Raw genomic sequence first — 10,811 nt, 5'->3', positions numbered from 1 at the left:
TCCAGTATTCTTGCCTGGAAATTCCCTGGACAGAGGAGACTGGCGGGCTACCGTCCAGGGGGTCACAAAGAGTCAAAATGACTGAACTGCATGAACACATGAGGAGGCAACACTGCTCTCCTCTTTGCAAAAGCACAATGATGATGAGACTGGAGAACTGCAGGTCAGGACTACAAACATAGTTTTGGGTGTAACATATCTGCTGTGCAAAACAAAAAACTGTGCGTCCATTCAAAGGATGGTTAACCTTAAGTCCGTGACCTCTTAAACTAGATGCACCACTTGGCCTGTACCTGTATTTTCGATGCAGAAGGTTTATTGTTTTCATCAGACTCATGACCTTAAAAAGCCTTAACCAAAATGGAGAGGGACGCTTGACCCTTCAGCACAATGTTCTCTGAGGCGAAAATGTCCAGGTGGGAACTCAGCACCCCATGGGGGAGTCAGTCAAAATTCCATTGTTCACTGACTGCAGAACTTAAGGGGATGCAAAAGAAGCGGCGACTCTTTGGAAGGAAACGAGGTACTTTCGGGAATCCTAGGAAGACTAAAGGCACTTTAGCTTTATGTGATACAGCTGCTGAGGTTAAGAGGCCTCCATCAATTGAGGAATGTGAGCTTGTGCTTGCAGGTTTCTTCTGAGTGTCTGCAAGCACGTGGTGGAGACTACGGGGGAATAGTTCAACTTGTTTTTCATCAAAAGCTAGTAATGTGAGTTTCCAGCAACTTCCATCACTACTACCTATCATTTTCTAGCTATTTTATCGTCCATTGAATCTTTTCTTCCAGTAGCTCTGACGCCCGAAGGCAAAACTGAAACACGGAAGGAGAAAGCAAAGAAAGCTTCAAAAGGAGAGCGTCCGGCCTTTGGTCCTGCGGTCCCTTTAAGAGAAGAACCTCTTGGGACCGGCAGTCCCAACCGACCCCAGTTTTAACCGAAACCTAACCCGTACTTCCCCCTCTTGACTCAAATAAGACCAACTTTGGATTTTCCCTCCCCTATTGACCAATCAGATTCTGTTACCAGGCAGATTTTAGCGGCCGCCGGTGCGAGCCCGGCGCCTTCTGTCTCCGGGTGGCAGCAACGACCAATCATAGAGCAGGCCGTCCGAGTATCTAGGCAGATCGGGGCCGTTCCAGCCATTCAGAAAAAAGGAAATAAAGCAACGCACGAGCCCGCTGGGCCAGGATCGTGGGGCTGGGCTGGAGTGAAGGTGGCTACGAGGTAGTTTCTCTTTCTCCCTTACCTTTATTGTTGCTTGTTTTGGAAGGTGACTGTTCAAAGGTAGGGAGGGGGCAATATGAGTTGGGAGGAGAGCAGACAAGATTTTGGCTGTATTTTCAACTGCTTCTTCACCCATGTGCACGTGCCCCGAATCTAGGACCCCTTTCCCGCAACCGGGTTTCCTACGCCCAGCACAGGAGTTCCGCTACCCTGAACCCCCTACTTCGCAGCAACGCGGGATGGAAAGGAGGGGGAAGGGAGGGAGTGGGGGCGCGCGTCGGGAGGGGAGGTTGAGGGCGATGACGTAGGGGCCGGCGACGTGGGGAGGGGGAGCTGCGGGGGAAGCCGTGGCGAGATTAAGTAATGAGAAGTTGGGCCCAGATTTTTCCAAGCCTGGAAGAGCAGAAAATGTTCGTATCTTTTCTGACCTCCCAGGCAAATTCAGTGGTGAGGAGTATGTTAGAGAATTAAACAACTTTGTCTTGTGGTGGTTGTTGAGGGAAAGGAGGGCAGCGTGGGGTCAGAGGCAGAAATGAAAATTTCTCTCTAACGTGGATTCCCAATCCCCCGTATCTCTTCCTTTACAGTTTTCCACATTTAGGAGACCGCAGAAAGGTGGGGCAGATAGAATGGAGATGGCAAAGATCTCTTTGGGTATATATGGGCCTGGAGAAGTAATGGAATAATTTCTAATTTTTGGAGAAGGCAAGTTATAGAAAAAGACCACTGGGGAAATTCGGAGGCTTTCTTTCTGTCTTTCTGGGTAGAGAGGTGAGGAGTGCCCTGGGACCTCCAGCAGGGAAGGGAAATCTTGTTAAATCTTCTTGTCCTGTCTTCTCTTGACTCTAGCCCTCATGCCAGGATGGCAGAAGATGAACCTGATGCTAAGAGCCCAAAGACTGGGGGAAGGACTACCTCAGGTAGTGCTGAGGCAGGGGAACCCACCACCCTTCTTCAGAGGCTTCGAGGTACCATTTCGTAAGTACTCATCACCATCTCTAAACCTTGTTTCAGGCCTGGGAATAGATCCCTATAGCACTTCTCTTCCTCTGTATTAGATGACCTGCACCTCCCCAAGCGAGTGCATCCGACCAGGGGAGATTTTCATCATGGTAGCAGTTCTTGAGCACCTGCTAGGCTTTTCAGACCTCTTCCTCTCCCTGGCAGTCAGCCACAGGGATGGGGAGAAATCTTTTGTATGACCTCCAGCTTTTTCCTCTTCTCTACAGCAAGGCCGTGCAGAACAAAGTAGAGGGGATCCTGGTGAGTATTCTGGGAAAGAAGGCAAGAGAGATGGCATTGGTGGGGGGTGGGGTGGGGATGAAGATGGTGAGGATATGGGTTAGAAAGGTTTATGCAAGGGAGTCAGTGCTGTCTGCCCTGTCAGAAGATAATTGGCTTTACAACTCGTTATCGCTTGGACCTTGAGCATCTTCATCTCTGTGACCTCTTGTGTAGAAGCCCAGTAGAAATAAAATCAGAGCTGGTCCCCTCCACTCCCCTTCTCACCTTGGTAATCCTTAAGGGCTCCTCAGGGCACATTGAGCACCTAGCCTCAAATCATTTCTAAGGTCCTTTGTCAGCCTGACACTCACTCACTCAGCTAGACAGTTTAGTGAGGATCAGAGGGTCCTACCTTGGGTATTTCTTGGCCTTATAATTTTTCCTGCCTCTCTGGTCCTCCCTACTTCAGCAAGATGTACAGAAATTCTCAGACAATGACAAGCTGTATCTCTATCTTCAGCTCCCCTCGGGGCCCAGTACTGGAGACAAAAGGTAGGTTTGGTGCTGGAATTTTAGATATCAGAGGTGCTTATTTTTAAAGAAAGGCTCGCTAGGGGTGGTCCCTGGTGGTCTAGTGGTTACAACTTCACTTTCCAATGCAGGGGGTGCGGTTTCAATCCCTGGTTGGGGAGCTAAGATCCCACATGACTCCAGAACAAAAAGTAAACAACAGGAGCAGTATTGTAACAAATTCAATAAAAACTTTTAAAAAAAAAAAAAAGAAAGGCTCCCTTAAAAAGGGCTTGGTGAATAAGAATACTCATAACAGCTCTCCTTAGTCGGGAATAAAAGTTGTTGTCCTGCCTTGGTTTACCAGGGTAAGGTGAATTCTGGATGCGCTGATTCAGTCCAGCCCTACTGAGGTGATAATCTGGATGGAACCAGGGCAACTGTTGGGATGTTGGTAATACTTGTCTCTTTTATTTCTCTTGCAGCTCAGAGCCAAGTACACTCAGCAATGAGGAGTACATGTATGCTTACAGGTGGATCCGCAACCACCTAGAAGAGCATACTGACACCTGCCTGCCAAAACAAAGTGTTTATGATGCTTATCGGTGGGTGGATGGGAGTGGGGTGGGTGGTGGGGTGGGAAGGTGGGCCTATAACTACCCCCTCCTCCCTGGAGAGGCCCCTGCCTTGATGGAGCCTGACTTCAAGGGTTTCCCAACCTTAATTCCCAGGGACCCTCTGAACCCACCCACAAACCTCCTTCTCTGAGTATTCTTCCCACTCTGTCCCTGCCTCACTCAGGAAGTACTGCGAGAGCCTCGCGTGTTGCCGCCCGCTCAGCACAGCCAACTTTGGCAAAATCATCAGAGAGATCTTCCCTGATATCAAGGCCCGAAGGCTTGGTGGCCGGGGCCAGTCCAAGTATCCTTGACTGGTTAGGGTGGGCTGGAGGACCTGGGGAAAGAAACTTAGGATGAGGATGTGAAGAGCTGGAAGTGCAAACAGCCCAACCTTCCTACTTGGGGACCTCCAGTGTGTTGGTTACCCCTTAACTTATATCAGATATTGCTACAGTGGCATACGAAGGAAGACCTTGGTATCTATGCCGCCCTTGCCTGGACTTGACCTAAAGGGCTCTGAGAGTGTAAGTAACAACCCTCCGACTGCACTCTTCTCCCCAAGGTAGATGGCAGAGGACTTTGGGAAATGTTCTGAGGCCTAACACAGCCTAGGTCGTTCGGCACAGTTTCTCAGCCTATAGGATATGCCCTTTTGCCTACACTATGGCTGAGGCAGAGGAGGAAGAGAATTTGGGGGTTTCTGGGATGGAATGATAGAAGCTACTGCCATCCCTAGTCTGGCCTTACTTACCGTCAACATTGGTGCCTGAGAGGGGTGGAGGGGCCTTTGTTCACAGTGCAATTGGGCATGTCCTTCCCCTGTTTAGCCAGAAATGGGCCCAGAAGTAACCCCAGCACCTCGGGATGAGCTGGTGGAAGCAGCCTGTGCCTTGACCTGTGACTGGGCTGAGCGAATCCTGAAACGGTCCTTCAGTTCCATCGTTGAGGTTGCCCGCTTCCTGCTACAGCAGCATCTCATCTCTGCCCGATCTGCACACGCCCATGTGCTCAAAGCTATGGGACTCGCTGGTGGGTGGACCCTGTATTATGTTCTGAGAAACCTTCAACCACTTTCAACCTTAAAGGCTCTCCCACATACAAGGAGAGAGACACCTTCTGTTCCTAGAGACCCTTCCCAGACTTGCCTTGGCCCACCTCTTTCCCCTGCCTCTCTACCAGTCAGTCAATAAGAATCACCTCCCTCCTCCATTGTTTCTTCCTCACCTCTTTTCATTTTCTGGCACCTCCGCAGAAGAGGACGAACATGCCCCTCGGGAACGGTCATCTAAATCCAAGAATGGGGTAGAGAACCTGGAGGGCGGTTCTCATAAGAGACCAGAGAGACAGGCCCAGGTGAGGAAGCTGATGCCCTTGACCTTACTCCCCTGGGCTGGGGGTGTAGTATACCCTTCGCCCAGTGTGTTCAGTACTTTTCACGTCCTGTTCCTATATTCCCTCCATTGTCCAGTCTTCCCACTTACTGTGTTCTTCTCTTTACTTTTTAGCCTCCTAAAGAGCTAGACCCCCGGGCTGGGGCTGGCCCCTCTGCACGTGGAGAGCGAAAGAAGAGTGTAGTGGAGAGCCCAGCGCCAGTAGCCAATAACCCGCAGGTTAATGCCCTAGTGGCCCGGCTGCCTCTGCTCCTCCCCCGGGCCCCTCGCTCACTTATTCCGCCAATCCGAGTCTCTCCACCCATCTTGGCCCCCAAGCTTTCTTCAGGCACTCTGAAAATGGCTGCACTGCCTCTGCCCAGTAGGGCTGGGGGACCCCAAGCAGCTGTTCCCATCATTAACATGATCTTACCAACGGTTCCTGCTTTGCCTGGACCTGGACCTGGGCCTGGGCAAGCTCCCCCTGGGGGGCTCGCTCAGCCAAGGGGTGCAGAGAACAGGGAAGTGGGCATAGGTGGTGACCTGGGACCCCATGACAAGGGTGTCAAGAGGACAGCTGAAGTGCCTGTGAGTGAAGCCAGTGGGCAGGACCCACCAGCTAAAGCCACAAAACAGGATCTAGACGATACAGGAAGTGATGCCAAAAGAAAACGGGGGCGCCCTCGAAAAAAATCAGGTGGAAGTAGGGAAAGGAATTCTACCCCCGACAAGTCAGCAGCTGCTGTGGACTCAGCCCAGTCCTCAAGGTTACTACGGGAGACATGGGCCTCTGGAGGGGAGAGCAACTCAGCTGGAGGGTCAGGGGGGCCAGGGCCAGTGGGAGAGGCTGAGAAGGGGGTGCTTGCCCAAGGTCAGGAGGATGGCGCTGTTTCCAAAGGAGGAAGGGGCCCCAGTTCCCGTCATGCCAAAGAAGCAGAAGATAAAATTCCTCCTGTCACCCCCAAAGTGAGCGTCATCAGGGGCAGTAGAAGCCAAAAGGAGGCTCTTCATTTGGTCAGGGGAGAAGTAGACACCTCTGCACAGGGAAATAAAGACTTAAAAGGGCATGTGCTTCCGAGCTCCATGCCCCATGAGCGAAAAGACCCTAAAGCAGCACCCCCGTGATAGGTATGTGGGAAGGAGTGTTTATAGCCCTTTGTTAACTCTACCTGGCTGCCTAGAAGAGGCCCTTCTTTGCACTTGCTTCTCACTTGGCTCTTCATTCTCTTCTGTATAGACAGCTGAGGCACCCTGTCTTACATAGTGCCTGATTTTTGCCTCTCACTTTTCCAGCTCAGTCCCCTTGGCTTTAGAGTCACTAATCTGTAGTGACCCCTCTCCTGGATCCCTGCACTATCTTGTGGGAATATAGGGATGAAATACAATGAATGCCTCGGCTTGGAGTCTTTTAGTTTTAAATCACAGAAAACCTAACTCAGACTGGCTTAAAAACAAAGAGTTATTGGCTCATGTGACTGGCAAGTCCAGAGGTAGGCCCAGCTCCAGATGAAGCTGATCCAGTGACTCCATAAGTCTCTAAATACCTGATTGATTCCCCCCCCCACCATTCTACCTTCTGTAGGATCATCTTAAGCCTGGTCTGCCTCGTGGCTGCTAGCACTCCTAGGATTCCATATTTCCTCTCTCATGTCCAACCAGAAAGAGAGGGCATCTTTGTGCCAGGAATCTTAGCAATAGCCCTAAGATTCACTTTGGTGAGGTCAGCCTGGGTCACACACCCACTCCTAGCCAGTCACTGTGGGCAGGAGATTGGTATAATAAATGCTAATTTGCCTGTTTATGCTACATCATGGCGTGTACCTTTCGGAAAAAAAAAGGCAGGATCAGCCTCCTTAGAATCACATAGATTCCTCAGTGCGGGCTGGGAATGGGGAGTTCCCGGGGAGTCACCTGACACCTGGCCACTGCTATGAAGTAGGTTTGGTTTTAGCTTTTAGGCTGGGGCCAGTTATCTTCCTTCCTTTTTCTCCGAATAGTTTTGAATTTTCCTTACTGCAGCTGTAACCTCTTTCCTCTCATTCTGGTCTCAAGGAATGAGAGGGAAATCTTTCTCATTTGGAGACTATCTCTTTAGTCTCATTTGGATAACAATCCCCCTTTTTTTTCCACCTCCATCTCAGAGATGGCTATCCTTCATTCTCCTCTTTCTGAATTTTAGTTTTCTCCTCATTCCTGTTTCCCAGTGCTCCACTCTACTGCCTCTTTCACCAAGTAAAGTGAGATTTACTCCCTAGTCATTTTATTAAATTCACTCTGTATCCACCAGGTGTCAGTCTCTTATCATGTAAGTGTCAGGACTTAGCTGGACTGGGATTGTGGGTTTAGGCTGTGTGTATAGAAGGAGGTACCTTGCCTATCAGGGAGCACCAGTAGGAAGGGAATTCAGGTATATATTTGGGAAAAGCAGTAAACCAACCAACATTAATTAAGGACCTACTTTGTCTTCAGCATAGGGTAACTTCCATCAGGGATTCTCCATTTTCTTTCAGGGAGCCTTCATTCATTTGTTCATTTATTTCCACCATTGCAGCGTTTCTAAAATATGTAATGTTTGATAACTATAAAGAATATATTTAATGTGAATAAGTTATGAAGCATAATAATTAAATGACCCATCACCCAATTTATACATTAAAACATTAGAAATACTACTGAATTTCTTGTGTTCTTCCCCTAGCCTATCCTCATGGCTCTCCCTAGAGGTCACCACTATCTTTAATTTTGTGTTTATTAACTACCTGCAATATATACATATATATATAGCCTTTCCATTTATGTATATACCCTTTAAAAATGGTTTTGCTTTTTAGCTTTACAAAATTTTATTCTCTTAACATTCCCCTGTGGTTTGCTTTTTTTTCCCATGTAACATTATTTCTAAGATTCATCCATGTTGTAGATAGCTATTATTCGCTCATGTTTATCTATATAATACTTCAAGTGCATAAACCACAATTTATCCATCCATCTGTCAATGGACATTTGGGTTGTTCCCAGTTTTTTGCGGTTATAAATAATGCTGCTACTAACATTCTTGTACAGGTTAGTGCCTTTGTTTTTAGTAAGCTTTCTAAGGCTTCTGAGATGGTTCCTTTGGTCTGTATACCCTTTGAGTTGGAAACTGTTCCCTCTTGTCTCATTCTCTAAAAACGTGTATATTAGATTGAAATGAACCATCCTTTGATCATTTGATAAAACTTACTTGGTAAGCCATCTGAGCCTGGCATTTCTTTGTGGGAAACATCTTAACTATTAATTCAATTTCTTTAATAATTATAGGCTATTTGGGCCTTCTATTTCTTCTTGAGTCAATTTAGGTAAATGTTTTCCTAGAGTTTTGTGCATTTTACGTCATTTTTAAAAAATGAAATTCCTTCCATGTTTTTTTTTGCCGTTGCTCCCTGGGTGGTCGTGTCCTCCTTTTCATTTCTGCTGTTTACTTGTGCCTTCTTTTTTTCCCCTTTGACCAACTACACCAGAAATTTGTTTTACTTGTTTGATTTAGCTGCCTCTCTGGACTTTGTTGATCCTCTCCCTTAAATGTTTGTTTTCTATTTCATTAATTATGGATGTTATCTGGTATTTCCTTGTGCTTTCTTTAGATTTAATTTTATGTTCTTTTACATTGACTTTGCGACCCCATGAACTATACAATCCATGGAATTCTCCAGGCCAGAATACTGGAGTGGGTAGCCTTTCCCTTCTCCAGGGGATCTTCCAAACCCAGGGATCAAACCCAGGTCCCCCGCATTGCAGGTGGATTCTTTACCAGCTGAGCCACCAGGAAAGCCCAAGAATACTGGAGTGGGTAGCCTATCCCTTCTCCAGGGGATCTTCCCGACCCAGGGATTGAACCCAGGAGACCCAGGGGTCTCCTGCATTGCAGTCGGATTCTTGACCAACTGAGCTATAAGGGAAGCCACAAATATTTGTTTTCTACTTCATTAATTATGGATGTTATCTGTGGTATTTCCTTTTCTTTAATTTTATGTTCTTTTACATCTTAATTTTTATCTAATTTTCAAGCTGTCTTTTTTTCTATTATAAGTTTTCAAGGACCCACTTCCCTATATTCTCCACATTTTTCTGTTTAAAAGTATTTATTACTTAATTCTAAGAATATTTAAATTACCTTTATGACTTTTTTGATTCATGATTTAGAAAAGTTTTCTAAATTTCCAAAATCTTAGATATTTAAAATTTTGTCTTTTTGATACTGATTTTCAGTTTGATCATTTGTGCTCAGGAAATGTGGTCTCTGTGATAGCAGTCCTTTGAAGTTTGTCAGGATTGTTATTTCTATATTCTGGGGCTTCCCAGGTGGCTCAGTAGTAAAGAATCTGCCTGCCAGTACAGGAGATGCATGTTAGATCCCTGGGTTAGGAAGATCTCCTGGTGAAGAAAATGGCAACCCACTCCAGTATTCTTGCCTGGAAAATCCCATGGACAGAGGAGTCTGGCAGGCTACAGTCCATGGGTTCACAAAGAGTCAAACTCAACTTAGTAACTGAACAACAATTTTATATTCTGTAACTTACCTTGGATATCTGTTTTGTCATTTTCAGCTGATTTTCCCATAGCAGCTTGTTCCCTGGTATATTTTGTATTTTTGGATTTTGAGCTCCTATTTTGTTAACCTAAGGAAATCCAGTGGACCTAAATTGGGGGTACTTTCCTCCAGAGAGAATTTGCACTTGTTTCTGTCAGGTGACAAAGGGTGCTCCTTACCTGGGACTGTGTTAACCCTTCAGGAGTCCTGATTTAACTCAGGAGTCCCAAGTTTTCTCCCCTGCTTTGGCTGGGCCCAGGGTTTAGCCTCTGTTCATGATACTGATACTGGCATTAGTGCCCAGAGCAAACCTGCTTCTCCTGCTGCATGTTACTCATTCTGCATAAGGGTTCAGCTCAATGTTATTTTTTCCCCTTCCTTTAGTGATCTCTTCTACTTTCTGATGAGCATGACAAACATGTTTACTGTAATTTATCCAGGATCCAGTGGTATTCTAGTGAGAGAGCCCTTTCTCTCCTCCATGCTGCCAGAAATAGAAGTCCATTACTATAGTTTTGGCATTTTCCTTCTTGTTAAGAGCTCAGCACTTGTTGGAAGCTAGCTGACTTAGCACTATCCTTAAGTCAATAATGATCTCAGCACAGTTTGAGTTATGTTAGCAGTAAGCACAGAGAGTGGTGGGAGCCCAGAGAAATAGACAGGGATCAGAAATGACTTCCTAGTAGAAGTGAGTAGGACAAGGCCAACTCATAAAGCAAGGACAGAAAAACAGAAGACATGATACAAAGAATTGAATCATGATACCCATTCTGCTGCCTAAGTGCTGTAAATTCAAAGAGATTAATTTGGGAAGGCTTCATGGAAAAGGTAGCTTTGAGTTAAACCTTTAAGTAGAGCTTAAGCGGATAAAAAAAAAAAAGAGGAAGTCTTTCCAGGAAAAGCAGGAGTTTGGGGATATGGGATGTGAGTAAAGACATGGCAGTCTAACCCAGTAAAAAGACCTGTTTGGCAGAAAGGTTATGTATGAACAAGAGAGAGAAATCAACTGGAAGAAGAACACACAACAGTTGAATGAATGGGTAAAAGTTATCCAGTGATGAAATTGAAAGTAATCCATTGATTGAATGAATGAAAGGTATGAAGTTTGCATTAGAGGATGGAGGAACTGAAGTCAAAAAGAACCCTCCAGACAGCTGTTGCCATTATCCATGTGGGAGGAGATGAGGGACTGGACCAGGTTGCTAACAAGTTGGAGGTGATAGGCATACGGAAAAGTAAACCACTGGTGATAGGATAGAAGCTTCCAAGGGAATAGTGCCCTCACCACGATT

General features: G+C 46.4%; 1 protein-coding gene across 4 annotated transcripts; it reads left to right on the top strand.

The window, feature by feature from the left end:
• The first annotated feature begins 1,148 nt into the window (after positions 1 to 1,148).
• On the top strand, positions 1,149 to 7,626 carry RFX5 (regulatory factor X5). Of its 4 annotated transcripts, XM_043458194.1 has the most exons (11): positions 1,163 to 1,225; positions 1,813 to 1,930; positions 2,075 to 2,203; positions 2,455 to 2,488; positions 2,919 to 3,001; positions 3,445 to 3,564; positions 3,761 to 3,880; positions 4,022 to 4,103; positions 4,407 to 4,608; positions 4,832 to 4,932; positions 5,085 to 7,626. In XM_043458194.1, exons 3-11 carry the CDS (start codon positions 2,088 to 2,090, stop codon positions 6,072 to 6,074), a joined length of 1,848 nt encoding a protein of 615 aa, XP_043314129.1. In that variant the 5' UTR covers positions 1,163 to 1,225; positions 1,813 to 1,930; positions 2,075 to 2,087; the 3' UTR covers positions 6,075 to 7,626. The 4 variants fall into 4 exon arrangements, with proteins under 4 accessions (XP_043314122.1, XP_043314129.1, XP_043314113.1 ...); XM_043458187.1 differs by lacking the exon at positions 1,813 to 1,930 and having other exon boundaries at positions 1,149 to 1,225; XM_043458178.1 differs by lacking the exons at positions 1,163 to 1,225; positions 1,813 to 1,930 and adding an exon at positions 1,535 to 1,635.
• The last annotated feature ends 3,185 nt before the right edge of the window (positions 7,627 to 10,811 follow it).

The sequence above is a fragment of the Cervus canadensis genome, chromosome 2, assembly GCF_019320065.1.
Source record: "Cervus canadensis isolate Bull #8, Minnesota chromosome 2, ASM1932006v1, whole genome shotgun sequence".
NCBI lineage: Eukaryota > Metazoa > Chordata > Mammalia > Artiodactyla > Cervidae > Cervus > Cervus canadensis.
Note: the sequence above shows the minus strand (reverse complement) of the source record. Positions and strands in the feature narration are given on the sequence as shown.

Coding starts and splice junctions, on each gene's coding strand:
- RFX5 (XM_043458178.1), top strand. CDS start 1,589: ATGAGAAGTTGGGCCCAGATTTTTCCAAGCCTGGAAGAGCAGAAAAT. Junction 2,489..2,918: donor ACAAAGTAGAGGGGATCCTG/GTGAGTATTCTG, acceptor TCCCTACTTCAG/CAAGATGTACAGAAATTCTC. Junction 4,104..4,406: donor ACCTAAAGGGCTCTGAGAGT/GTAAGTAACAAC, acceptor TCCCCTGTTTAG/CCAGAAATGGGCCCAGAAGT.